At 36.2% G+C, this 24651-nt stretch overlaps 1 protein-coding gene across 3 annotated transcripts in view; it reads right to left on the bottom strand.

Annotated features, from left to right (window-relative positions):
- abca2 (ATP-binding cassette, sub-family A (ABC1), member 2) overlaps positions 1 to 24651 on the bottom strand; it is an 84549-nt gene that overhangs the window by 11626 nt on the left and 48272 nt on the right. Inside the window, exons 7-41 of one of the 3 annotated variants that reach the window (XM_051110966.1) lie at positions 24454 to 24630; positions 24117 to 24338; positions 22201 to 22553; positions 21958 to 22117; positions 21659 to 21787; positions 21391 to 21558; positions 20125 to 20221; positions 19022 to 19195; positions 18375 to 18477; positions 15102 to 15216; positions 14796 to 14986; positions 14541 to 14691; positions 14242 to 14446; positions 13990 to 14148; positions 13116 to 13296; positions 12096 to 12308; positions 11811 to 12007; positions 11526 to 11705; positions 10397 to 10572; positions 10161 to 10281; positions 9792 to 10073; positions 7742 to 7954; positions 6817 to 6931; positions 6383 to 6708; positions 5017 to 5230; positions 3466 to 3571; positions 3264 to 3375; positions 3117 to 3177; positions 2858 to 3032; positions 2650 to 2765; positions 2391 to 2538; positions 1032 to 1155; positions 801 to 933; positions 597 to 717; positions 311 to 489 (exon numbers count right to left, since the gene is read on the bottom strand). In XM_051110966.1, the coding sequence (XP_050966923.1) occupies positions 311 to 489; positions 597 to 717; positions 801 to 933; positions 1032 to 1155; positions 2391 to 2538; positions 2650 to 2765; positions 2858 to 3032; positions 3117 to 3177; positions 3264 to 3375; positions 3466 to 3571; positions 5017 to 5230; positions 6383 to 6708; positions 6817 to 6931; positions 7742 to 7954; positions 9792 to 10073; positions 10161 to 10281; positions 10397 to 10572; positions 11526 to 11705; positions 11811 to 12007; positions 12096 to 12308; positions 13116 to 13296; positions 13990 to 14148; positions 14242 to 14446; positions 14541 to 14691; positions 14796 to 14986; positions 15102 to 15216; positions 18375 to 18477; positions 19022 to 19195; positions 20125 to 20221; positions 21391 to 21558; positions 21659 to 21787; positions 21958 to 22117; positions 22201 to 22553; positions 24117 to 24338; positions 24454 to 24630 (5897 nt within the window). The remainder of the gene's footprint in view (positions 1 to 310; positions 490 to 596; positions 718 to 800; positions 934 to 1031; positions 1156 to 2390; positions 2539 to 2649; positions 2766 to 2857; positions 3033 to 3116; positions 3178 to 3263; positions 3376 to 3465; positions 3572 to 5016; positions 5231 to 6382; positions 6709 to 6816; positions 6932 to 7741; positions 7955 to 9791; positions 10074 to 10160; positions 10282 to 10396; positions 10573 to 11525; positions 11706 to 11810; positions 12008 to 12095; positions 12309 to 13115; positions 13297 to 13989; positions 14149 to 14241; positions 14447 to 14540; positions 14692 to 14795; positions 14987 to 15101; positions 15217 to 18374; positions 18478 to 19021; positions 19196 to 20124; positions 20222 to 21390; positions 21559 to 21658; positions 21788 to 21957; positions 22118 to 22200; positions 22554 to 24116; positions 24339 to 24453; positions 24631 to 24651) is intronic. The other 2 variants (XM_051110968.1, XM_051110967.1) reach the window with 2 other exon arrangements.

Genomic DNA, 24651 nt, shown 5'->3' with positions numbered 1-24651 from the left:
TATCAATGCATATTACTAATAAAAAATGAAGTTTTATGTTTACAGTAGGAAATTTATTAAATATTTTCATGAAACATGATCTTTACCAAATATCCTAATGATTTTTGGCATAAAAGAAAAATCAATAATTTTGACCCATACAGTGTATTGTACAAATATACCCATGCTACTTATGACTGGTTTTGTGGTCCAGGGTCACATATAACAAAAAGAAAATAAAATTTAAGATACACTCTATATTCTGGCAAAAAAATTTAGATTTCGGATTTACAAATTAGTTAACACATCAAAGGTAGTCTGAATGTAGCACCTGTGTCCCTCAATAAAGGCTTCTCCCCCTGTTGTGCTCTCATCTACTGTCAGCATTTTAAAGGTGGTGGTCTTTCCAGCCCCATTCACTCCCAGCAGCCCGAAGCATTCCCCTGGCCGGACCCCCAAACACAAACGGTCCACCGCCAGGATCCGGCCCATCTTGCGAGACTTGTACACCTGCGAGGAAACACGGGCCTTGAGGATCTTTTGAGGACAGAATGATGGAGTCCGAGAGAATCAGATAGGGTTAAGGAAAAGTTTTATAATGTCAAGGAGTTTCTGACCTTGGTCAGGTTGTCGATCTTCAGCATGTCATTGTCAGCATCTCCCCTCAGCACTCTGCGTCTCTCACAGGCCACATCAACATCATCATCCTCAACTGGCTGACTGTTGACAGGCACTCTCCTTCGATGAGATGAAAACGGTGACCTTTAAAACATTTTCATTTTAAGCTGTCGCACACATACTGTATACAAAATCACACTCACTGGGCTTTCCTGAGGAAGTTGTACTGGCACAGAATTGTAATGAGAAAGCCAACGAAACCCTCAATGGTCATTGCCACCAGTCCCCGTGTCACAATGTCCCATTCAAATGGAGACTTCACCTTATCAAACTGGCCTGCAGGAAAGAGAAGGGAAGAGAAGGCATTTAACCATCTGAAAAGAGCAAAGAATACTCCTCAACACTGCTCTGAGATGGACAACACATTGACACACCTATCTTGGCGTAATACTCATTGATGTACTCATTGTAGGCCATCTCCATCAATCCATGTCCCAGGTTATAGTTGGGAAAGATGAGGAAACAGGACTTCAGATAGCTGTTTACCAACTTCAGATCCTGTGAGGTGAAAAAAATAAAGCAAATGAATATTAGTGATAAAATGCTACATTGTTACATGATTTTAATAATCAGATATGTGGACAGAATCACAGAATCCAGTCACAAAAATGGAACTTAAACACAAAAAAGGAACAGTAAAACGCAGAATGTCACAGAATTTGCCAAATTTTGGATGAATAAATTAAAAGTAGGTCAGTAAACTTAAAGCACAATGCAATATGGACTAGTGTCTGTGAATATGAAGCCGCAAAAAGTACTATTTAAATATGATTCCTGCATGTTCTGTGTATCTCCGTGTGAATGAACAGACACATGTTTTCATTTACTACACATACTAAAGTGTTCATGACGCTCAATGCGTTTTTAACCTCTGCCGCCTCAATATATGAATACATCAACACATGAACATAACTTCTAGAACAGCTCTGAGTCACTTCATGAGGATTTTAACATTTCTTTTGAGGAAAAACTATGACCCTATCATATACAAGTAGAAAATTAAAGGTCTTCCCAGCAACCCATCAAAATAAAAGTTCGGTTTAACTTGAAGAAATTGTAACAGAAATATATTACTTAATTTAATGATAATACTACCACTACTAATAATACAATTACTATTAAAAAAAAAAATTCAAATGAATATGTACCAGAAAAATTATTTACCAGAATTTATTTACCAGATTTTTTTAAATAAAATTAATTAATTAGAGAGGTGCTTAGAGTTTGATTATTAGAATTAAATGAAACCATTAAAATGGAATCCAGAAAAACAATGGAAAACTGAATTTGAGAAAAAAGTGTATTTCATAGGGCCTTAAAAATTGCATTTTTGTTAAACTTTTAATGAATTGCTGTTACATTTTCTAAGTTTGATGATTTTGATTAATTAGACATGCTTTTTGATTACTAGTTTTTTTTTTATTTAACCATTAAAACAGTGTCTGGAAAAATTCAAATGGAAAAAAGAGGAATCCAGAAAATTTTAAATGAAAAAAATGGAATTTGGGAAAAAATAAAACAGATATTATAGGGCTCTAGATATGGTCAAAAAGGTCACAAACACTGAGGTGGGACAGGCAAAATGTTCATTTAAGGGGTGGGAGTGGGATACAGACATACAATTATTTCTTTAATAGAGCATGACATCAAAATAATATTATCACACAGTGTATACACATAATTTATACACACGCCATGCCATCAGAGATAAAAAATTTCTGTGTCTGACCTACCTTGTCACGCTCGAACAGCTGTAGGAGGAAAGTTGCCACCGTGGCTGTGATGCCAATGAAGAGATTGATGACTATGAGGAAAACATAAGCTGTGCTGGGCACCTCAAACCAGAAAGAGGCTGGATACATAATTGGAGTTATAGACCAGCTAGAAAGAGAGAGCGAATTGTCACATTTTATGTGGCATTTTAAGACCTGGATAAAACTGTATTTATTGTCACTCCACATCTGATTGAGTCTTCATACAGAAAGAGCTTACCCATAAAGAAGGAAGAGAGAGAGCACTGCTGGGAAATTTGTAGGTGACGTGTACGCAGGAAGGTCAAACACAAACAGAATTAGGACACAGCATGTTGCTGGAACCAGGTAGTTCAGCTAGCGAAGAAAGGACAAAAGAAATCTGTGTGTAAACAAGTTTAGCCCTCAGGACTGACACTAAATCCAATACAGTTTCTCCTTCACCCTACCATGTCCCATATGTAGTTTGCTAGCCAGTAAGTGACAGGGTCACATCCGCTGACAAACTGCAGGTGTTTGGCTTTGGTGGATTTTTCCGCTACCAGGAAGACCACAAAGCTTGCTGGCACAAAAGACATGGCTACAATGATGAAGATGGCAATAACAACATCAGTGCCCTGGAGCCTAAAAGGAGATAAAGAACAGATATGAAGTCAAAATGAGTGTTTGAGGGTTGGAACAGGAAGGAGAGAGGAGAGAAGGACTTACAGATAATCTAAAGAAAGACTGGCACTAGTTCTATTCATGGGATGATTGGTCACTGTGATGCCTGTGAACGTGAACATACACATTTTTAGCACAACTAAATCTATTTAAACATATTTATATAGTTAGCTGCAGCTAATTCTGACTCACCATATGCAGCAGGGTTTCCTTTACTGCTGGGCAGATTGGCTCTGAGGATGGCATTGTTCAGGACATTTAGGTAAGTGGGCATACTGTGATATCCTTTGTTATTGTAAAGCACCTGTAGAGGAAGACAAAAACATTAAACTTAGGATGAAATATTAGCTCAAAAAATATATCAGCTATAAAGAGTAAGGATGTTCTGACTTGCCTGTGAGGATCGTCTCACTGCTATTTTGCGCACCATAGGTGGAGTTTTTCTCCCAAAGGATGCTGGGACAGATTTCTGAATGTTTCCTACAGTAAAGCCTCCATATCTACAGGATAAGAATTGAGAAACATGAATGAGAATCTAGCTTAAAGGATTATTTCACTTCCAGAATAACATTTCCTGATAATTTCCTCACCCCCATGTCATCCAAGATGTTCATGTCTTTCTTTCTTCAGTCGAAAAGAAATTAAGGTTTTTGAGGAAAACGTTCCAGGATTTTTCTCCATATAGTGGACTTGAATGGTGGCCAAACGGTTTGAGGGTCCAAATTGCAGTTTCAATATATCTTCAAAGGGCTCTACACAATCCCAGCCAAGGAATACGGATCTTTTCTAGTGAGACAATTGGTCATTTACTAAAAAAAAAAATAAAACTATACTTTTTTTTAACCACAAATGCTTGTCTGGCATTACGTAATCACGTTGAAAAGGTCACGTGTGACGCATGCGGAAGTACCAACCCAGTGTTTCCAAAGCGATGTGCAAAGAAAGTCAAATGCCCTTTACAAAAAACGGTAAAGCAACATCGGGTGATTTTGAAGTTGGAGGAGAAAATAAGATGTCATTTTTTGCCCTACACTACCTTTTTCAACCAAAGTATACAGACAAAGAACTAACTGTACGTGACCTTTCCAACGTGATTTCGTAATGCATGAAGTCATAGATGCACATTGCAGACCTAGTGCAAGATGAGCATTTGTGGTTAGAAAGTATTTAAATCTTTCTTTTTTTTTTTAGAAAATGATGATGTTTCATTAGGTAAGACACTTATTCCTTGGCTGTGGTCATGTAGAGCTGCACTGAAACTGCAATTTGGACCTTCAACCTGTTGGCCACCATTAAAGTCCACTACATGGAGAAAAATCCTGGAATGTTTTCCTTAATTTTTTTGACTAAAGAAAGACATGAACATTTTGGATGACATGGGGGTCAGCAAATTATCAGGACATTTTTATTCTGGAAGTGAAATAATCCTTTAAAGACTGTATGAAACTGAAATTCAACTATTTAATCTATTTTCTAAATGCTAATATTATTGATCTGAATATGATTGATAGAAGTGTTTAATACTCTATATAAACTCATATATGTATGTTCAAAACTCAAAACATCCAGTCAGTCCAAAAAGTCCATTAATCAAACAGTGTTTGTGCACTGCACAAACAGTTTATTCTAAACATTGTTGGTTTGAGGTGATGTCATAAGGATGAATACAGTAGCACATTTACAAATGAGCAATGATATTGTTCTATATTACAAATTATTCAGTATTCAGCAGCTTGGCCTGCTCCATCACTTTGCTGGCATTGCAAAGACGCTCATTTAAAAAACTTAATTGGACCTGGCAGCAAACCCACAAATTCAGAGTAAGCGTTTTACATGCAGTACTTTTAATCTGAAAGTCTTAAAGGTACAGTAGCAAAAAACAGCCATCAATTAGTAAATTCTTTAAAATATGATATTATCCCTTTGACACCCTTCAGAAGATTACCTGTGTAATCTGAGACGATCAGAGGTGTACAGGAGATATTCTGACACATTGCGACCTGTGATGTCCACCAAGATATCTCCGGTTACTACTTTCATAAGGGGCGGTCGGCCTCCGACTCCACTGGGGCAGGAGAAGCCTGTGCCCTGCATGGAGCAGATACAGCGTACCGGCTCCCGGATGGTCAAGGGCAGCGTGGGGGGAGACGTCGCCATCTCTGTGGGAACACAGCAGGGTGAGAGGTGCCTTTTTAAATGAGTGGAAGAATCCATATTACACAGCTTCATGGAAAAAGACACAGAGTCGGCACACAAGATGTTTTAGAATAATTTGCATTATGCAAGGAAAATGCATTTTTCACTTTCAGCAATAGTCAGCAGATGTGCAGCACAGGAGCTATTTTCAGTCTTTCCTAATATCAAATCCAAAGGTGCTTAACTTTCAGTATCAATCACTATTTTTCATTCCGTTATATCTATCGGCTGCCCATTAGTCTAAAATTTTACACAGTCATGGTTATTGTCGTGTGATGAAAATTCATATTACATTTTTTTCATATTCATTCAATTTTTAGTCCAGATATTTTTAGTCCAGAAAAATTACAATACATTTGTTTTCAAAAATGCCAAATATTTAATCATTTGTATATATTAATTATAGTATTAGGTTTTTCATATTGTTCTTACACTACTGTAAGATGTTTTTATTAAAGAAATGAATACTTTTTGTTCCGCAAGGATGCATTAAATAACCAAAAATGACAAAAAACATTCACAGTGTTACAAAAGATATAGATTTTTAATAAATACTGTTCTTTTGAACTTTCAATTCATCAAAGAATCCTGAAGAAAAAAAAATTTTGATCCCCCAAAAATGCAAAAAAGCAGTACAACTGTTCCCAACATTTATAACAATAATAAACGTCTCTTGACTAAATCGGCTTATTAGAATGATCTCTGAAGGATCACGTGACACTGAAGACTTGAGTAATGGCTGCTGAAAATTCAGCTTTGCCATCACAGGAATAAATTACATTTTAAACTTTATTAAAATAAAAAAGTCATTTTAAATTGTACATTTATGTAGATACTGCTGTGCTTTAACTTTCAATTTACAATTTACTTTTTATTTTAATAAATTTTAAAAATTTTACATGACTGCTTTTTTGTATTTTTGTGGGAACCATGATAGGTTTTTTTCAGTATTCTTCGATGGAAAGTTCAAAAGAACAGCATTGTCTTTTGTAACACTAAATGTAGTCATTTTTTAACAATTCAATGCATCCTTGTGGAACAAAAATTCATTAACTTTACAATGTGCTGAGCTTTGATTGAAAAAAAACAACATTAATATGTCTGTAGACTCTGACCTCGGACAGTAGTGGGAGGAGCGGCAGTGTAGTTCCAAAGGCCATCTTCAAAATGCGCATCTGGGTCATCTGAGGGGGCAGGAGAGGGTGGCGGGGGCACAAAATTTGATAAAGGCACACCCTGTGTGAAGGAATCCAGGCACATAGAGGCAAAGTAGCGGGCTGCCAGAGTTTTAGAGTTGTTGGCATATGGATTCAGGGTTTGGGCCAGTTGGTCCAGAGTGCTGTTGAAGGGAGTTTTCAGTACACACGTCGCACCAACTCCAGAGGGGAGACGCAGAGTGTTAACAATCCTCTGTGGACTGGCATCTGGAGAAAGTTTACTCCTGTAGCAAAAAAATGTTGATACAGACTGAGAGAGATAATATCTGTGTCTTCATTATAATGCAAAGAAGTCTGTAGATATATAAAGTGTTATTTTGCTGCACAATGACCTTGTGGCTGACCTGTACTGAAGCCTGTCTTCATTCGCATAAGGGATGAAGTTTCCACGAGGCTGTGTGTAGTTGTGATACTGAGATGGAGACAGAATCAGGGGAGGAAGGTCACCTACAGAACCAAAGAGAGACCATCAGAACAGCCTTCACTTAGGTCTAATTAAGATCTGCATCGTTTTGGTGCCAAATATACACTGCTGTGATTAAATTATATAATCCCCATAATTATATTTTTAAAAAGATACCCCCTGAATTAGCTTAATTGAGAGTTAGTGGTTCTTTGTTAACAGCTTATACTTTAGCTGTTAGCAAAGCTTTCACTGGATTATTTATTTTATATTTATTATAAATTATAATGAAATAATTTTAAATGTAAATAGTATACATTACTGTTTAAAGGTTTAGGGTCGATAATATTTTTTAATTTTTTTATGGTCACCTAGGCTGCATTTATTTGATAAAAACAGTAATACTGTGAAATATTTTTACATTTTTTAATACTATGAAATATTATTATAGAATCTTTTTCTGTTTTAATATATTTTAAAATAATTTATAAATTTCTGTGATGGCAAAGCTGAATTTTCAGCAGCTATTATTCCAGTTTTCAGTGTCACATGATCCTTCAGAAATCATTTTAATATGCTGATATGGTGCTCAAGAAACAAATGTTTTTCCTGTCATTTTTGACACATTGTTGATCAAAACTTATTGACCCCAAAATTTTAAAGTAGTTTATATAACTTTTTTATTGAATATCCAGCTGTTATATATATAGCGCTTACCATATTTACCATTATATCTTGATAGAAAATTATTTATGCTGTGAAACAAGATTTTGGTCAATCTCCCACCCCTACATTTTGTAGAAAAACAGAGCATACAAACAATCATGACTCAAGGTGCCCTGTGTCCTTCTTACCAATCTCAGGCACAGATAGAGCTACAGTCATTGCCACACAGACGAAGAAAGCAGGCAGCAGGATCTGTGAGAAAATGCCCTTGGTGTTCCTCTTGGCACAGTGAAATCTTTTCACTATCAGCCCGTGAAACTGCCGGAGTTTCAGCCACCAGCCCTCAAGCTTAAAGCTGCCCTGGCCCTCCTGTATGGTCAGCTCCGGAGAGGACTCTTCATCTGGAGCACAGAGGGTATATAGTACATTGAGCGGTAGGTAAGCACCTTATCTTTCTCTGTTACCTACAGGCCCTTCAAAGATGCATTTGTCTCAGACAGACTTCCACTTTGTGTCCAGAGGCAGCAAGCAGCACTAGACACAATGTTCTTTCCAAAAGCCTTAAAGATATAACCACAAATAGAACTGGTTCCTTGTGAGTTCCTTCCCAGTCTACAAACACAACTACCACTGAAAAATTGTAAAGAAAAGTGTCTAAAATAATGTAAGAACAAAATTTCTGTAATTAATGCATTGTTTTTTCTTTAAAGAAACAACAAAGCTAAAGATTTTTTTTTCTTATTTTTGATTCCAATCAGAAATCAAACAGATTATAAAAGAACAGATGTCAAACTGAATAAATGTGTTATTAACGTACAATTATCCACATTAAATAATAATAATAATAATTAGGGCTCTCTAACCATAAAACATTTATATGTGTTTAATAAAACATTCCTGTAGTTATTGCATTTAGTTTTTTCTTTTATATATAATAAGGGAAGAAACAAATCTACATAATGTGTGTAATTATGTTAATAAATGTGTTCCTAAACATTAGTTCCAATCACTTTTGAATGTTCAGTTTTTAAAAATCATAATGAAGCAAAGTCAAATTGAATAAATGTATTAATAACATAAAATAATAATTAAATGAATTGGATTATTATTAACATTATTATTATTATTAGTGCTGGCAACGATTAATCGCAGTTAATCGCATCCAAAATAAAAGTTTTTGCGTACATAATATATGTGTGTATACTGTACTATATTTATTATGTATATATAAATACATACACATGCATATATATATTTAAGAAAAATGTCATATATTAAATATATATAATACAAATTATATGAATATAAATATATACATGTAAATATGTGTAAACATTTTCAAAATATATACTGTATGTGTGTCTTTATATATACATAATAAACATACACACATATATTAAGTACACAAAAACTTTTATTTTGGATGCGATTAATCGTTGCCCAGCACTAATTATTTTCATTATAATTATTATTATTATCATTATTTTTATTATTATTATTATTTCAGGGTATCTACGGATTTACGGTCAAATTTAAGACTTTTTCTAAGACCTGCACAAATATAATTAATACCGTATAAGCAAAACAGGGCAATTTCTATGGTAACATATTAAACTGTAAATTGACCGTAAAAAGCTAAATTTACAGTTCAGATACAGGTTTTTACATAAACAAAGTTTTATAAAATAACAAACCATTTTCAAGAAAACGGATGAGTCAAAAGTATTAATTATTACAGTAATTCAAAGAATTATCAATCATTATGTTATGTACATAATAATATTTTACTGTCTCACTGTTCGTTTTTTTATAATGCATTATCTTCTAGTCAATCCACCAGGTCACATTTACAACTCTTCGTATTTGTGACATAAAAAAACATGATTGATTTGAACAAAACCAAAAGATGGGCTTATTGAAAATGCACAATCATTCTCTGCCAGCAGGTGGCGCTTTTGGAATGGCAGAAATGATGCAGTTTCACAGCGCAGCACCACACTTTGAAACGTGCAGCTCTCATGATTATTTAATAAAATCATAGCCTTTTGAACTTTAATCATCACATTAAGCCATATCTCAATTCTTGTCTTTCCGTCCCCAAATTTAAGACCTCTTGAAATCATAATTAAGACTTTATTGTGCCATTTCAGACTTTTTTATGGCCATAAATTTCATACAACTCAATTTAAGACTTTTTAAGGACCTGAGGAAACCCTGTGTTTAATCCAATTTCCTCACCTCTGAGACTGACTGAGTCTGGGTCTTGGCCATTGTCAAATAATGGGCAGTAGTCTCCATAGAAGTCAGAATAAAGGCCCCCTTCATCCCCTCTTACTGAGCCTAGAGAAGAACCAGACTGTAGAGACGCTTGGCTTGGGCTCAGCCTGGAGCACATCATCAGGTTACTGAGCTCCACCTCTGGCCGAATCACGGCAGCGGCTGGTGCTCCCTCACACTGCGGCCCTCCTAACAGATTAGAGGGTTTCCCAGCTGACGCTCCGCCGGGAGAGTCCTTCATATCTGACACAGAAAAATGAGAGGGAGGCATAAATAAAATCTCTTGGCCTTAGATGCATTTGCTTTAACAGATCTATCTGATCATCTAACCTGCATCGCTGTTCTCCAGTGACAGATCTTCTTCTGACACCTTCAGAAAGACCTCCTCCAATGTGGTGTCCATCACACCAAAGCTGGTCAAGGCCAAGCTGTCCAAACTCTGTTCCAGAGCCTGCAGAAAATACACCCAACATATGTGCCCATCAGTGAACGCTTCATATTTAATTTAATAGCTTTTATTGATATTGAATTATGTATTTCCAACGGTCTAAAATGTTTGTGTGGACCTGAAACAGTCTCTCAAAACAGCCTTTCTTGACAGCCTCAGACGGCAGGACATAAGAGAGCTCAGTGTTGGAGTCGGACACCAGCAGACAGGAGGCAACATACTGACGGATGAACTGTGTCACTCTGCTCTCTGAACATGGAGATATTGAAGAGGCGGGAGACTGGCTTGACTGATCTAAGAACAAACAGAAACATGATGTTGGGTCATGGCAGATGAAAGAGCAGAAGAAAAACTAGGAGATTTTTCTTCTGCTCTTTTGATATTTTAAAGGAACAAACAATGAAATAAAGAACAAGAACCATATTAAAAATTATGGAGATAAAATAGATACAACAAACAGTAGGTTCACAGTGTTTTACCAGTAGATTGAGATAATAAAGTGATAAACAATTTTATACATTTAGGATAACGTCATTTTAGTATTATTTATATACTATTATAGCTTTTATTAATATTTTAAATTAGCTTTTAGTCTTATATTTTTAGTTTCCATTTTAATTTTAGATACATTTTTAAAAATTATGTAATGTGTTTTTTGCTTTTTTTTAAATGTTAGTTTTTTTTAAGTTAAATATATTTCAGTGTTAGTTTTAGTAATTTATTTTTCAGTTAATTTTACTGCTTCATTTCATTTAATTTGGTTGGAAAGACAACATTTCTAATTTTCGTTTAGTTTTTCATCATCTAATATTTAGACCGCCAGTCAAAAGTTTTTGAACAGAAAGATTTTTAAATGTTTAAAATAGCTGTATTTTTATTCTATTTGAATATATTTAAAAATGCCATTTATTCCTGTGATCTCAAAGCTGAATTTTTAGCATCATTACTCCAGTCACATGATCCTTCAAAAGTCATTCAAATATTCAGTATCAAAAAGCATATTAGAATGATTTCAGAAAGATCATGTGACACTGAAGACTGGAGTAATGATGCTGAAAATTTTGCTTTGATCACAGGAATAAATTACATTTAAATAAATGCAGGCTTGGTGAGCAAAAGATACTTCTTTAAAAAAACATTAAAAACATTACTGCTCAGAAACTTTTGACTGGTAGTATATATTTTATTTCAGCATTATTTAATTTTTTTTTATAGTTTTAGTTCCATAAATGAGAAGACATATATACCTGCAGTGTGTGAGTCACTCTGTTTTTTGACAAGTGTAAGTTTGTAGCCGTCTCCATATGTGCTCTTGAGGAACAGTGGGGACCCACAGCATTTGAGTTTGCCATGAGAGATGATGGCAATACGGTCTCCCAGCAAATCAGCCTCATCCATGTGATGAGTGGAGAGCAGGATGGTGCGACCTGCTCACACACAGATTCTAGTTTTGGACTGATCATAAATTTGGAAACTGATTACCCCAAACTTTTAAACAGTAATGTATTTGTGATTAGTAATGATTGCATCACCTTGTTTATATTTAAGAATGAGGTCCCAGATTGCTCGACGGGCATAAGGGTCCACTCCTGCCGTGGGTTCATCTAAAATCACCGCCCGAGACCCTCCTACAAACGCAATTGCCACCGACAACTTTCTCTTCATCCCACCAGACAGAGTCTGAACCAGACTGTGACGCTTATTGGACAATTCGAGATCCTCTATCATCCTGCAAATTCCAACACACAGCCTTTATGAACTCAGGTATGGGTAGAAATGAGAGAAAGTGTTAGCAAAATGCGAGTATGTTAACCCACTTGTCCATCTCCTTCCGGATATCTTCTTCAGCCATGCCCTTCAGACGTGAGTAGAACCACAGATGTTCCTCAACACTGAGCTTATCAAACAAAACATTGTGCTGGGGACACATGCCCAAATTCTGTCTGATGCGCTCCATCTCTGTGCGGATATCATGTCCGTATATGGTAGCAGAGCCAGAGGTGGGCGGAAACAGTCCCGTGAGTATGGACCTATGAGAGATTTATTGGATACTAAATTAATTTTCTGCAAGACACATTAGTTTCACACATACATACCACTTTCAGGTGAGAGGGTGCCATTGTCAGCCTCAATAACTGGGTTTCTATCCAAAATTGCGAATTTAACTTGTGCGCAAAATTGGAATATCACATAAAACATCTGCAAATAAGCAACGTTTCCATTCAACGAGTCAAAAAAAAAAAAAAAAAAAACGTCACTTCCAGATAAACTGGCACTTAAATATCACTAAGAACAGTAGAAGAATCCACTGAATATAATAATTTTCATATATAATAAATAACTTGCGCCTCAGAGTGAGCAGACAAAACACAATAAATGCGGTTATTGTTTTTAGAGGTGGAAGCCTGCTGTTTGGGAACGCAGTTGTGTAAGACAGTTCTGGGAGGCAATTATACAGAAATACTAAGAATGGCTATAACAACATTTCAGATGCTGTGCAATAAGATCATTCCACTAGTTAATCAGGTTAGGCTATCCCATTGTGCGCAGTCATGACTTTTTTGATGTGCAATGAGGAATTTATTCAGCAAATGCCTTTCCATCTCCCATCATTCGCATTAATCCTTTTTCACAAAGCCAAAAACCCCCTCAAGTAAGCGTAAAAACTTTTTTGTGAATTATAGGATTTTTTTGTTCAAAATTTGCCATTTCCATCACTCGTTTCTAATGCGATACTTCAAAATGTGCATAAAAACAGGGTGATCGAAACATAACAAGCACAATATGGGTCCAGAACAACCCTACTTCACTACGAAAAACAATATCCTAACACTCACATAGTGGTGGTCTTGCCAGCCCCATTGTGTCCCAAGAAGGAGACAACCTGGTTCTCATGCAGGTTTAGGCTCAGCTTGTTTAGGGCCAGTTTGCTGCCTGTCTTGTAGACTTTGGTCAGTTTGTCTATGCACACCACCAGTGGCAAGTGACTGGGTTCTTCTTCAATTCCACGAGTTTCCTCTGAGCAACAAACAGACATAAATTTAGTAACATGGCTAAAAACATCTTAGCAAATGACATTATTTTGACTCAAAACATGCTAACTTTAAAGGGGACATTGATACATGGTGTTTGCATATAGATGTGTCTCAGCAATGTGTGGACACAACCACCCTACAATGATAAAAAGCCATTCACTCCCTTTGTATCTCTCCCAAAAAGTCTCAATTATCAAGCGTTTTGATTTTCTGAGCAGTATGACACCATATTACTCAAGCCCCACCCACGGCTGCTGACGAGCCCTTAGCCAGTTGTACACTGTCGGCCTTTTTTTTCCGTGCAGCTCGAGCAGCTGTAGCGACATTTTCTCCCAACATCATAGCCACTGAGGACACAGTAGACTGGTTTTGTTTTTGATGGTAATGCGCCACCGAATACACAAAAAATGCAAGAGAGGGGCGGAGTGAGCAGTAGCTCATTATCATTTAAAGAGACATGCACCCACCAAAATGACTTGCTGTAAACAGAACTGTTTTTGACAAGGAAAAAAGGGTGTTGTTTTACATGACCATTAAAGAATTTTAACCGAAGTATGTTACAGACATTTCATTAAGACCCTAAAGAATCAGACCAACTTGTGGAAAATGTGCATCCGATGTCCCATTTTAGAGTGTAAGCTAATAATATGATGGATGGATGTGGAACGAAGTGTACCCGAACGTCTGTGTTCCATAGCACAAGCCTGGTCCTCCTCCATCACGCTCAACCTAGTGCCGCCACCCCATGGCCACTCCCACGTCTCTATGCGACCACTTCCTAACCAATAGGACTTCTGCAAGGGAAAATACCATGGCCTGGGCAGTCCATACATTCCTGAGAGAAAAAAACATTATTAAAAACCAAAACCACATACTAATTTTGATACTGAATAAAAAGAATATGGGCACTGTTTGCACTGCAGCTTACCTGGATGCACAGCCTCTATATACCAGGTCAGCACACCATATACAATGGCATCAATGGTGAGCATGACCATAGACAGCAGGAGGTTAAAGTCATCGCCCTCTACAGGTGACTGGTTGATAGTGCGCCATTGGATTCCAACGCCAGCAACTTCATACAGGGCAAAATACTTAGACCCCAAACCAAATGCAGTGGTAGACATTAAAGACTGCAGACACACAGAAAGAGAATCAATTTTTTACTGAAAATCAGAATGAGTATCAGAATGGAATATGACAGGGATTCATAGGAAGTCTTCATACCGCTATGCACTTCTCAAAGGCAGTGATTTTGTCGTGAGCCACCTCTTCTCTTATTGCCACGTACATGTACGGCACATAACTCAGAAAGTAGATGATTCCTCCACATGCTGAAGCCAGTTTGGCTTTGGAGTACAACACAGACACCAGGAAACTTCCCGAAAAGAAAGTGGAGAGTACATTTACATGATATTCAACAACTTAATTAAAGAACAAATAGGCAGCGAGCAGGTAAAAATCAGGTTATGGCTTGATTACCAGAACATGATGGTGGCGATGGCGTAGATCGTGAGGAAGAGCCAGATGATAAAGGGATCGCTGTGGAGCAGGACTTTGCCGTATTTCAGTATGGCAGTGAGGGCCGTCACTGAGATCGAAAGCTGCACAAAACCTGTGATAAACCAGGCCACCCAGTGCACTGCATTATTCAAGCCCATCATCTTCATCACCTGTGGAAAAACACCTTGCATCAACCATGGTACCACTCTTGATCTCTCTGAAGTTTGTAAGTGACACCAGTTCAATTTCACAGCAGAGGATTCTCAGAGAAGTTTATTCTCTCACCTCTTTCAGCCTTTGCTCCTTCTCTGCCACGATGTGCTGTATCATCATGGCCACAGAGTAGACCCAGGATATGACCATACACAGAGGCATCATGTGCTCGATAACAAACAGGAAACTGCAAGTGGAAACACCTGTTACAACTCCTCACCTCCACAAGTTGATACATTATTGACCCCTAATATGCAAGCACTCGTAACTACTCATCAACTCCACCAGTACATTGCTAATATTAACTTAGAAAACATGACATTTTATTAATCACGGATGTATTATATTGATCACAAGTAACAGTAAAGACATTAATAATGTTTCAGCGTCTACTTACTTCAAATACAGTTGAGGTCAAAAGTTTACATACACCTTGCAGAATCTGCACAATGTTAATTATTTTACCAAAATAAGAGGGATCATACAAAATTCATGTTATTTTTTTATGAAGTACTGACCTGAATAAGATATTTCAAATAAAAGACGTTTACACATAGTCCACAAGAGAACATAATAGTTTATTAATTTATAAAAATGACCCTGTTCAAGTTTACATACACTTGATATTTAATACTGTGTTGTTATCTGAATGATCCACATCTGTGTGTTTTGTTTGTTTGTTTGTTTGGTGATAGTTGTTAACGAGTCCCTTGTTTGTCCTGAACAGTTAAACTGCCTGCTGTTCTTCAGAAAAATCCTTCAGGTCCCACAAATTCTTTGTTTTTTCTGCATTTTTGTGTATTTGGACCCTTTCCAACAATGAATGTATGATTTTGAGATCCATCTTTTTTACACTGAGGACAACTGAGGGACTCATATCCAACTATTACAGAAGGTTCAAACACTCACTGATACTTCAGAAGAAAACATGATGCATTAAGAGCATCATTAAGAATTTGAAGATCATTGAATATTTAGCTTATTTATGAAAAAAATATGATAGTTAAGCAAAATAAGAAAAATGTACACATCTTCATTCTGCTCACAAGTTTACACCCCTGGCTTGTAATGCATCAGGGTTTTTTTTCTTCTGGAGCATCAGTGAGCATTTGAACCTTCTGTAATAATTACATATGAGTCCCTCAGTTGTCCTCAGTGTGAAAAGATGAATCTCAAAATAATATAGTCATTGTTGGAAAGGGTATAAATACACAAAAATGCTAAAAAACCAAAGAATTTGTGGGACCTGAAGGATTTTTATGAAGAACAGCAGGCAGTTTAACTGTTCGGGACAAACATGAACAACTATCACTAAACAAAACAAAACAAAAAAAAAACACAGCTGTGATCATTGAGGTAACAACACTGTATTAAGAATCAAGTGTATGTAAACTTTTGAACTGAGTCATATAAACTATTATTTTATCTTGTGGACTATATGTAAATACCTTATGTGAAATATGCTATTCAGGGCAGTACTAAATAAAAAATGACATGTATTTTGTGTAATCCCTCTTATTTTGGTAAAATAATTAACATTTTGCAGATTCGGCAGGGTGTATGTAAACTTTTGACCTTAACTACAAATGCTGTTCTCTTGAACTTTATATATCTTTACATATCAAACACTATCACAAAAATATGTCTTCAACATCAAATTAGAATTTTAGAATAATTTCTAAATGAGAAAGTGACATTGAAGACTGGAGTGCTGCTAAAAATTAAGCTTTGCCATCGCATGAAAAAATTACTTTTAAATTACATTTAAATAGCCATTTTATTTTAAATTGTAATAATATTTCATAGTATTACTGTAATGTTTAGCAAATTATTGCAGCTTTTGTGAGCATAACAGACGTATTTCACAAACATTAGAAAAAATCTTACCAACCCCAAACTTTTAAGTGATAGTGCGTCTGCTGCTTTACCAAGTATATTTTCTAAATAACTTAATTGTTCATGGAAAAAAAAAAAATATATATATATATATATATATTTACAAAATGATGGCAACCTAAACCTGTAACCTAGATGTAGCATCCAATTCTTGGTGGAGTGGGCGTTTCTTATGTAGGAGAAAACCTAGAATACCTTTCTTGCGGATATCTAAATGTTTGCTTGCAGTGATTCGGATACTATTCAATTGCTTTTTTTCAATGATATTGTCTCCAAACGTGCAAATGATACAAAAGGTCACAACACCCAAGATGTTCACACATTATGACTTATAAACTGGCTCTCCTTTAACAGTGTAACACACATCAAGGTTTTTTCCTAAAATATACCCATGTCTGTTTGGTCTTAAAAAGTTTTAAGTAGATCAGAAGCATCACAGCACAAAGTAAACTGCCCTAAGATGAATCTATGATTGTCCTCTTTCCCCTGAAGGAGACTGACTAATGCTGTGTCATCTGCAAATTTAATGCAGAGTGGAAGCGGAGCAGGGAGCTTGCGTGATTTTGCCTGAAGCGAGGGATGTTTTTTTTTTTTTTTTAATGTAAGCATCTGTGCTCTTTCTGGCTTAGAGATAATTTGGATTCCACTTTATCACGTGCATCAAAACACATATTTACACAAAGCAATGGAACATCTGCAGTTCACCATGTCTTAAAGGAGAAGTCCATTTCCAAAACAAAGATTCACATATAATGTACTCAACCCCTTGACATCCAAGACGTTCATGTCTTTCTTCAGTCGTAAAGAAATGATGTTTTTTGAGGAAAACATTTCAGCATTTTTCTCCATATAATGGACTGATATGGTGCCCCGATTTGGAACTTCCAAAATGCAGTTTAAATGCGGCTTCAAATGATCCCAAATGTGGTTGTAAACAATCCCAGCCGAGGAAGAAGCGTCTTATCTAGCGAAACGATCGGTTGTTTTCATAAAAAAAAATACAATTTAATACTTTTTAATCTCAAACGGAAAAAAACAGTCCAGGCAGAGTAAGACAAGAAGAGTGTTTGACATTAAAAAGTATATAAATTGTATTATTTTTATTAAAATAATTTATCGTTATGCTAGATAAGACCCTTCTTTCGTTTACAACCACATTTGGGATCGTTTGAAGCTGCATTTAAACTGCATTTTGGAAGTTCAAAATCGGGGCACCATAGTAGTCCATTACATGGAGAAAAATGCTCAAATGTTTTCCTCAAAAAATATAATCTATTTAAGACTGGAGAAAGAAAGACATGAACATCTTGGATGACAAGGGGGTGAGTACATTATATGTGAATCTTTGTTTTGGAAATGGACTTCTCCTTTAAACACAGCATCTTAGGCTGAGCTATCAGACTGAATGAAAAATACAAAATATTCAACAAAATACAAGAGCAAGCTCACTCGTCTCTAGTGTAGCATGGATAGGGAAACATCTGCACATAGTTTCCAGGCTCAACAACATCATGGCCCACAAACGTGTTGATGATTGCCCGCTCAATCATATCTAAAAGAGGTAAAAACATGAAAAATGTCAACACACCATCAAGTAAACATGATGAAGCTGAATTTACACACAGCAGCTTTACGCTGTGGGAAAGCTTTGATCCTCTAGGCTTTTCTGAGCTCTTAAGTAAGTGCCGCTTCTAGAAAAGCCAAGCCAGCACTTTATTGACTGGTGCACCAGGCTTTACATAACCAGGTACACACTTTACCAGAAAAACTTTCATTCTGAATAAAAGATCAGATTTATTCCACTTTTCCCATGCCAATTCAGTACTCTGAGGATGTTGTTTCAGAGCGAGCGATTTATTGCTTTGCCAACAGTTTCGTAAAGAATTTTGCACAAATGGCAGAACTAACGCTCATGAGTTCAGACTACCACTCTCAAGATGAAAGCTAGATCTTTCACTGCCAATAAAATCTAAATTTTAAAGTGCTTACAACTGAGGTAGCTTACAGCAAATACAAAACAATATCTGCTTTTGGATATCCTATCATTTCGATATTTAGAAGAAAGGACAGAGTCCTTCTAAGTCTTCTTATCATACCTTGGATCCACACAAAGCCGTAAAGGAAGTAAAATTTGCCGCCTGTGTTCGGCCCAGGGCGCCAATAAGCTCGGCGGATTTCATTTGTTTTCTCTGTGAAGCTGGAGTTTTGTCGAATCTTATACATAACATGAGGTGGCAGAGATCCATCTTTATTGGTCTGGAAAATCACACCTAGCGAGAAAGCACAGATTAAACATATGGCTCCTGGCTACATTTAACAAGGTATGACTAAGGGCTAAATGAATCATGAAAATGTAGTTTTAATGGGGAATGGATGGGTCAGTGTCTCAAACCTTGTTAAGAAAAAACTGAGTCATATTTCATTTCAAGATCACATGAAAAACCTATCACTAACATAAAAAAATAATCCTATATTGCATTGTGATACTAATTTTATCTCCCCAAATCCTCATCACAGCAAATGCACAACCATTTTGTTAATGATGACTGGCATTATCATAATAAATAATACCAGTATTTAAAGTTATATAATGAATTTTTAATTTTGGTTTAGTTTCTTTTCTTACACAGCACATTTCTACTGCCATTAAGTGCAGCCTAATAACCTTGGGTCGACTATCAAAAAGGCTTGATTGCCTTTTCAGTTGATTTGGGACCTCAGCATCTGGAGCAATAGTTTGTCGGCAATATGAATTTTTAATAAAAAACAAAGAATACAGTATGTTTGAGTTGAAGGTGTTGGTAGAAAAATTACAATACAATTATATTAATCCAATGTAAACTTCAAAAAAAAATATTTAACTGGCTATTTCATGATAGAAAACTTTTAAAAAGAGTACAAATAGTGAACCCTGAGGAAGACATCTGTGGTTGAAACAAGTGGGTTTTCAGCCCTTAATTTGTACTTACTCTTTTAAAATGTTTTCTATCATGAAATAGTTATTAAGTTGAACGATTAGTTAAATTTGTGAAGTATGCCTTGGATCATTGTTTTTAGACTAATTTTTATACTTTTTTATTTTACTGAAATACAGTATCACAAATATTGCCACGACTTATATATAATTCATACATACATAATTTCTTATTTATTCTTGATTTGGGAGTGAAAACTTTTATGAGATCCAATGATCACTCACTTGCAAAGACTGAGACATTGTCCTGGTAGGCCTGGTTCAGTGTGTAATTGACAATGCTCTCTTCATCAGGGAAGCCTCTGAAGATATCCACACTGACCTGAGGCATTAAGAATAAGATTTAGCTTTTTATTAAAAAATGTGTTGAAAAAAGTAAGAAATATATATACAGTGCTGCTTGAAAGAATGTGAACCCTTTAGAATTTTCTATATTTCTGCATAAATATGACCAAAACAATGAACAACCATGGTGTACATGGCAGGGTTGCAAGGAGAAACCACAACTCTCCAAAAAACACTGCTGCCTGTCTGCAGCTGAGATCATGTGGACAAGTCAGAAGGCTAATGGAGAAATGTTTCGTGGACAGATGAGACCAAAATATAATTTTTGGATTTTAAATAAAAAGTGTTATGTTTGGAGAAAGAAAAACACTGCATTCCAGGATAAGAAGTCCCATCTGTGAAACATGGTGGTGGTAGTATCATGGTTTGGGCCTGTTTTGCTGCATCTGGGCCAGGATGACTTGCCACCATTGATGGAACAAAAAATTCTTAATTATACCAGCAAATTCTAAAGGAAAATGTCAGAACATCTGTCCATGAACTAAAATCTACAGAGAAAGTGGGTCATGCAGCAAGACAACAACCCCAAGCATAGATATCATTCTACCAAAAAAAGGTTAAAAAAAAAACAAAGGTAATGTTTTGGAACGACCAAGTCAAAGTCTGGACCTTAATCCAATTAAAATGTTGTGGAAGGACCTGAAGCAGTCCTTAGGAGGAAACCCACCAACATCACAGGGTTTAGGTGTTTCTGTACTAAAGAATGCGCTAAAATTCCTACAAGTCGTTGTGCAGGACTGATCAGCAGTTACAAAAAACATTACCTGCAGTTATTGCTTCAAAAAGAGGTCACAACAGATACTAAAAGCAAAGATTCACATACTTTTGCACCTCACAAATATTTAACACTGGATAATTTTTCTTAATAAGCAAATTAAAAAGTATATATTTTTGTCTTGTTTGTTTGATTAGATTCTCTTTGTCAACTTTAAGGGCTTGTGTGACAATCTGATGATGTTTTGCGTTATATTTATGCAGAAATATAGAAAATTCACAAACTTTCAAGCAGCACTGTATTTTTTTTTTCCAAAATGAAGGAAATAGTTGTATTTATGTTAATTCTAATTCAACCTCAAAACACACTACACAAGTGTTTTTTTATGGATACACAAGATAGGACACGTTGAATCAAATTCTTCTCCTGACCTTTGACATGAAGTTTGTCCAACCACAAGCAGCATTATCGATGGTGTGCAGCTGCTCCAGTAGAGTGGTTGTGTTCGGGAGGGTGAAGTTCTCCTCCAGCAGACTGTTCATCAGCTCACTGTCTGAGACGTTCAACAGTTCATGGTGCTTCTTCAGGTCTGCAATGAACTATGACATAAGACAACAAAAGGCATCAAGCACATGCACAGCACAAAGTGCTATTCAAACTAAAAACTCTTAAATTAGTGACTGAAAGACAGACTGTTACCTGTTGGAGCCACATCAGGTGATTGTGCAATTTACCCTCCTCTAGGAAGGCCCTTAATTCAGCTGATATGTTGAGCCACACACGGGCATAATGAGTCACATTCCCCACAAAAGCAAACGTCTCATTGGCCTAAAGAAAAAACAAAACAAAACAAAAACAATCTGATCAAAATCTTTCCAGCTATCCAAATGATTCACTATTAATTGGGTAAAGCTTAAATTAAATGAAAGAATGACCAGCAGGAACTTTTAAAAGGTAAGAGTTTTTCAGCCTTTAAACACCTTAGAATCCGGACTTGCCTTTTGTATGACCTTGTCCACCTCTGAGCCAATGGGCGAGTAGAGTATTTTGGGATTTGTAGTCATGAGATGGACAAGTAATCCCAAGTTTCTTTGTTCTTTGCTGGTAAAGCCCAGAGAACTCATATTGCCCTGTTTCAGAGCTTCTGGCTCAATAATCCTGATAAAACAATAAAGATTATTGAAAAAAAAAAAAAAAAATCATATTTCACATTCAGAAAGGTAACACACTCAAACACACACCTGTTATTCCCACACAGAATGGGCTGAAGCCCTGCCCAGAGCTGAACAAAGGCAGAAAACTGTGTTCTAGGGTTTTCAGCCTCGGCCTCATTTCCTGCGGCTCCCTCTCCTTCCTCCACAGGGGTGTCTGTTGTGTTGGGACCCCATGTTGTGGTGTTGGAGCTCCAGGAGGAAGTGTTGGCTATAGGAGGAGGCTGGTGGCCTGCACAGGCTCCTTTAGGGAGCAGTCTGGCCAGACCTGAAAGCAAATCCACATCCCTCAGGAGCCGTTCTACATCCGCCAGGTTCTTCAGCAGAGCGCCGAGATGGGATTGATCCAAGAGACCAGACATGTTAGACTGCTCCAGGCGCAACTGAGGAAGGAGGACAGGAGAGAGTGACATATGGAGAAAGGAAAGAGGTGCAATACTTAATCGTAATAGGTAAAAATACAATATCAGATAGTGTTTCTTCAGTTAATAAGCACTTTTGGCTCTGTAGACCTACAAAGTGTATTAAACACTCTTTTTGTACTCTTAATAGTTCAATTTGTCCACTAATAACATCCAACTATATGGGAAAAGTCTTTTTTCCTTTTCATTTTCCCTCAGTGTAGTGAAAATTTCTACCACAGTAATCACATCTCAAATTCTGTGCATAATAGCTTTTATAATTACAGTGATGGAAATGTGATTTTTAACAATATGGAATAAAAGGACAGATTCTTATGGAAGCACCACTGAATAAAAAAGTAATAATAAAAAAAGGTTATTGCGACTTTTTATCTCACAATTCTGACTTTTTTTCTCAGAAATGCATGATACAAACTCAACTTTTTTTCTCAGATTTGTGAGACATAAACTCACAATACTTACTTTTTTTTTCAGAATTGCATGATACGAACTTGTAATTCTGACTTTGTTCTCAGAATTTTGAGATTTAAACTCACAATTCTTACTTTTTAGTAATTCTGACTTTTTTTCTCAAAATTGCGAGACAAACTCCCAATTTTTACTTTTTTTCAGAATTGCATGATGCAAACTCGTAATTTTGACTTTTCTTCTCAGAATTGTGACAAACTCACAATTCTTACTTTTTTTTCAGAATTGCATGATACAAACTCGTAAATCTGACTTTTTTTTTTTACATTTGAGATATAAACTCACAATTCTTCCTTTTTTTCAGAACTGCATGATACAAACTCGTAATTCTGACTTTTTTTCTCAGAATTGAGACATAAACTCACAATTCTGACTTTTTTTCAGTATTGCATGATACAAACTTGCAATTGCGAGTTATAAAGCTAAATTTTTAGAGGAAAAAATGATATGTTCTCAGAATTCCGAGTTTGTCTCACAATTCTGACAAAAAAAGTCACAACTGCGAGATATAAACTTGCAATTGCAAGGAAAAAATCAGAATTGTGAGATAAAAAGTTCAAATTTGTCTCAATTATTAACAATTCAGTGGCAGAAACGGGCTTCCATACATTCCTGTCTTTCTACAGCTATTTTCATAGTTAGCATTTATGTATACTAAAAACACAATAAATAAATAAATAAATAAATAAGCCTTTTTTTTTGCATAATTTAACAAAATCAAAGCTTGTGCTTTAAATAAGTGCTCACAAGTAAAATCAATTATCATTCATTATTCTATTCAGACATAATGTTTAATATTTTATCTCAAACATGCTTTTCAGTGACAACACACTATGAAAAAATGGCACAATTGTTTGGTGTGGTAGAAATGACACTACAACCAGGACAGTTGTCATTTTTGGAAAACCGATAAATATATTTCACACAAAAATATTAATTGTTAATTTCTTTATGCATATGTATATGTAAGCATATATAAGTTACTTTCAATAAAAATTATCCCATGGGACATAAAATGCAAATACCAAGAAAAAGAAGTGCTGATCATCCACGTACCTGATCAAAGACTCTCTGTGTATCAATCTGATCTCTCAATTCTTCACTCATCTCCTTAAACAGCTCTGCCCTCTGCTCTGCCCGTCCACCACAAACAGTTGTTCGATAGGCCTGTAAAACTGCCTGTTGTTTCTCAGGGACCAATAGGATTTTGCTTATCTCACTGTTGCCTCCTTCCCCACAAGTGAGTGTTTCAAGCACTGCACCAGTCAACAGAATTCCCTGAAAAGTAACAAGTTTTGTGAGGTATTGTCATTAAATGGAAGATTATGATTTCTGCAGACTAAAATGTATTTAACATATAAAAGAAAATTTAAAAGTGGAGTCACAGACTGACCTCCATCTCACGCAGTGCTTGAGGATCAAATTTTTGGCCTCCTCCACCTCCAGCAATCCCAAGGGCCTGGGACAGGACTTTGAGCAGAGCTTGACGGTGAGCAGCTTTAGTGGGATCTCTCAGAGCCTTCTGAATCAGACCCCCCTCCAGACTACGCCAGCCTCCAAGTAACTGCTTCTGAGCATGAAGGAGTAGAGA

This window comes from Labeo rohita, chromosome 5 (assembly GCF_022985175.1).
Source record: "Labeo rohita strain BAU-BD-2019 chromosome 5, IGBB_LRoh.1.0, whole genome shotgun sequence".
Taxonomy (NCBI): Eukaryota; Metazoa; Chordata; class Actinopteri; order Cypriniformes; family Cyprinidae; genus Labeo; species Labeo rohita.
The sequence above is the reverse complement of the archived record's forward strand: the minus strand, read 5'-3'. Positions and strand labels throughout refer to the sequence as shown.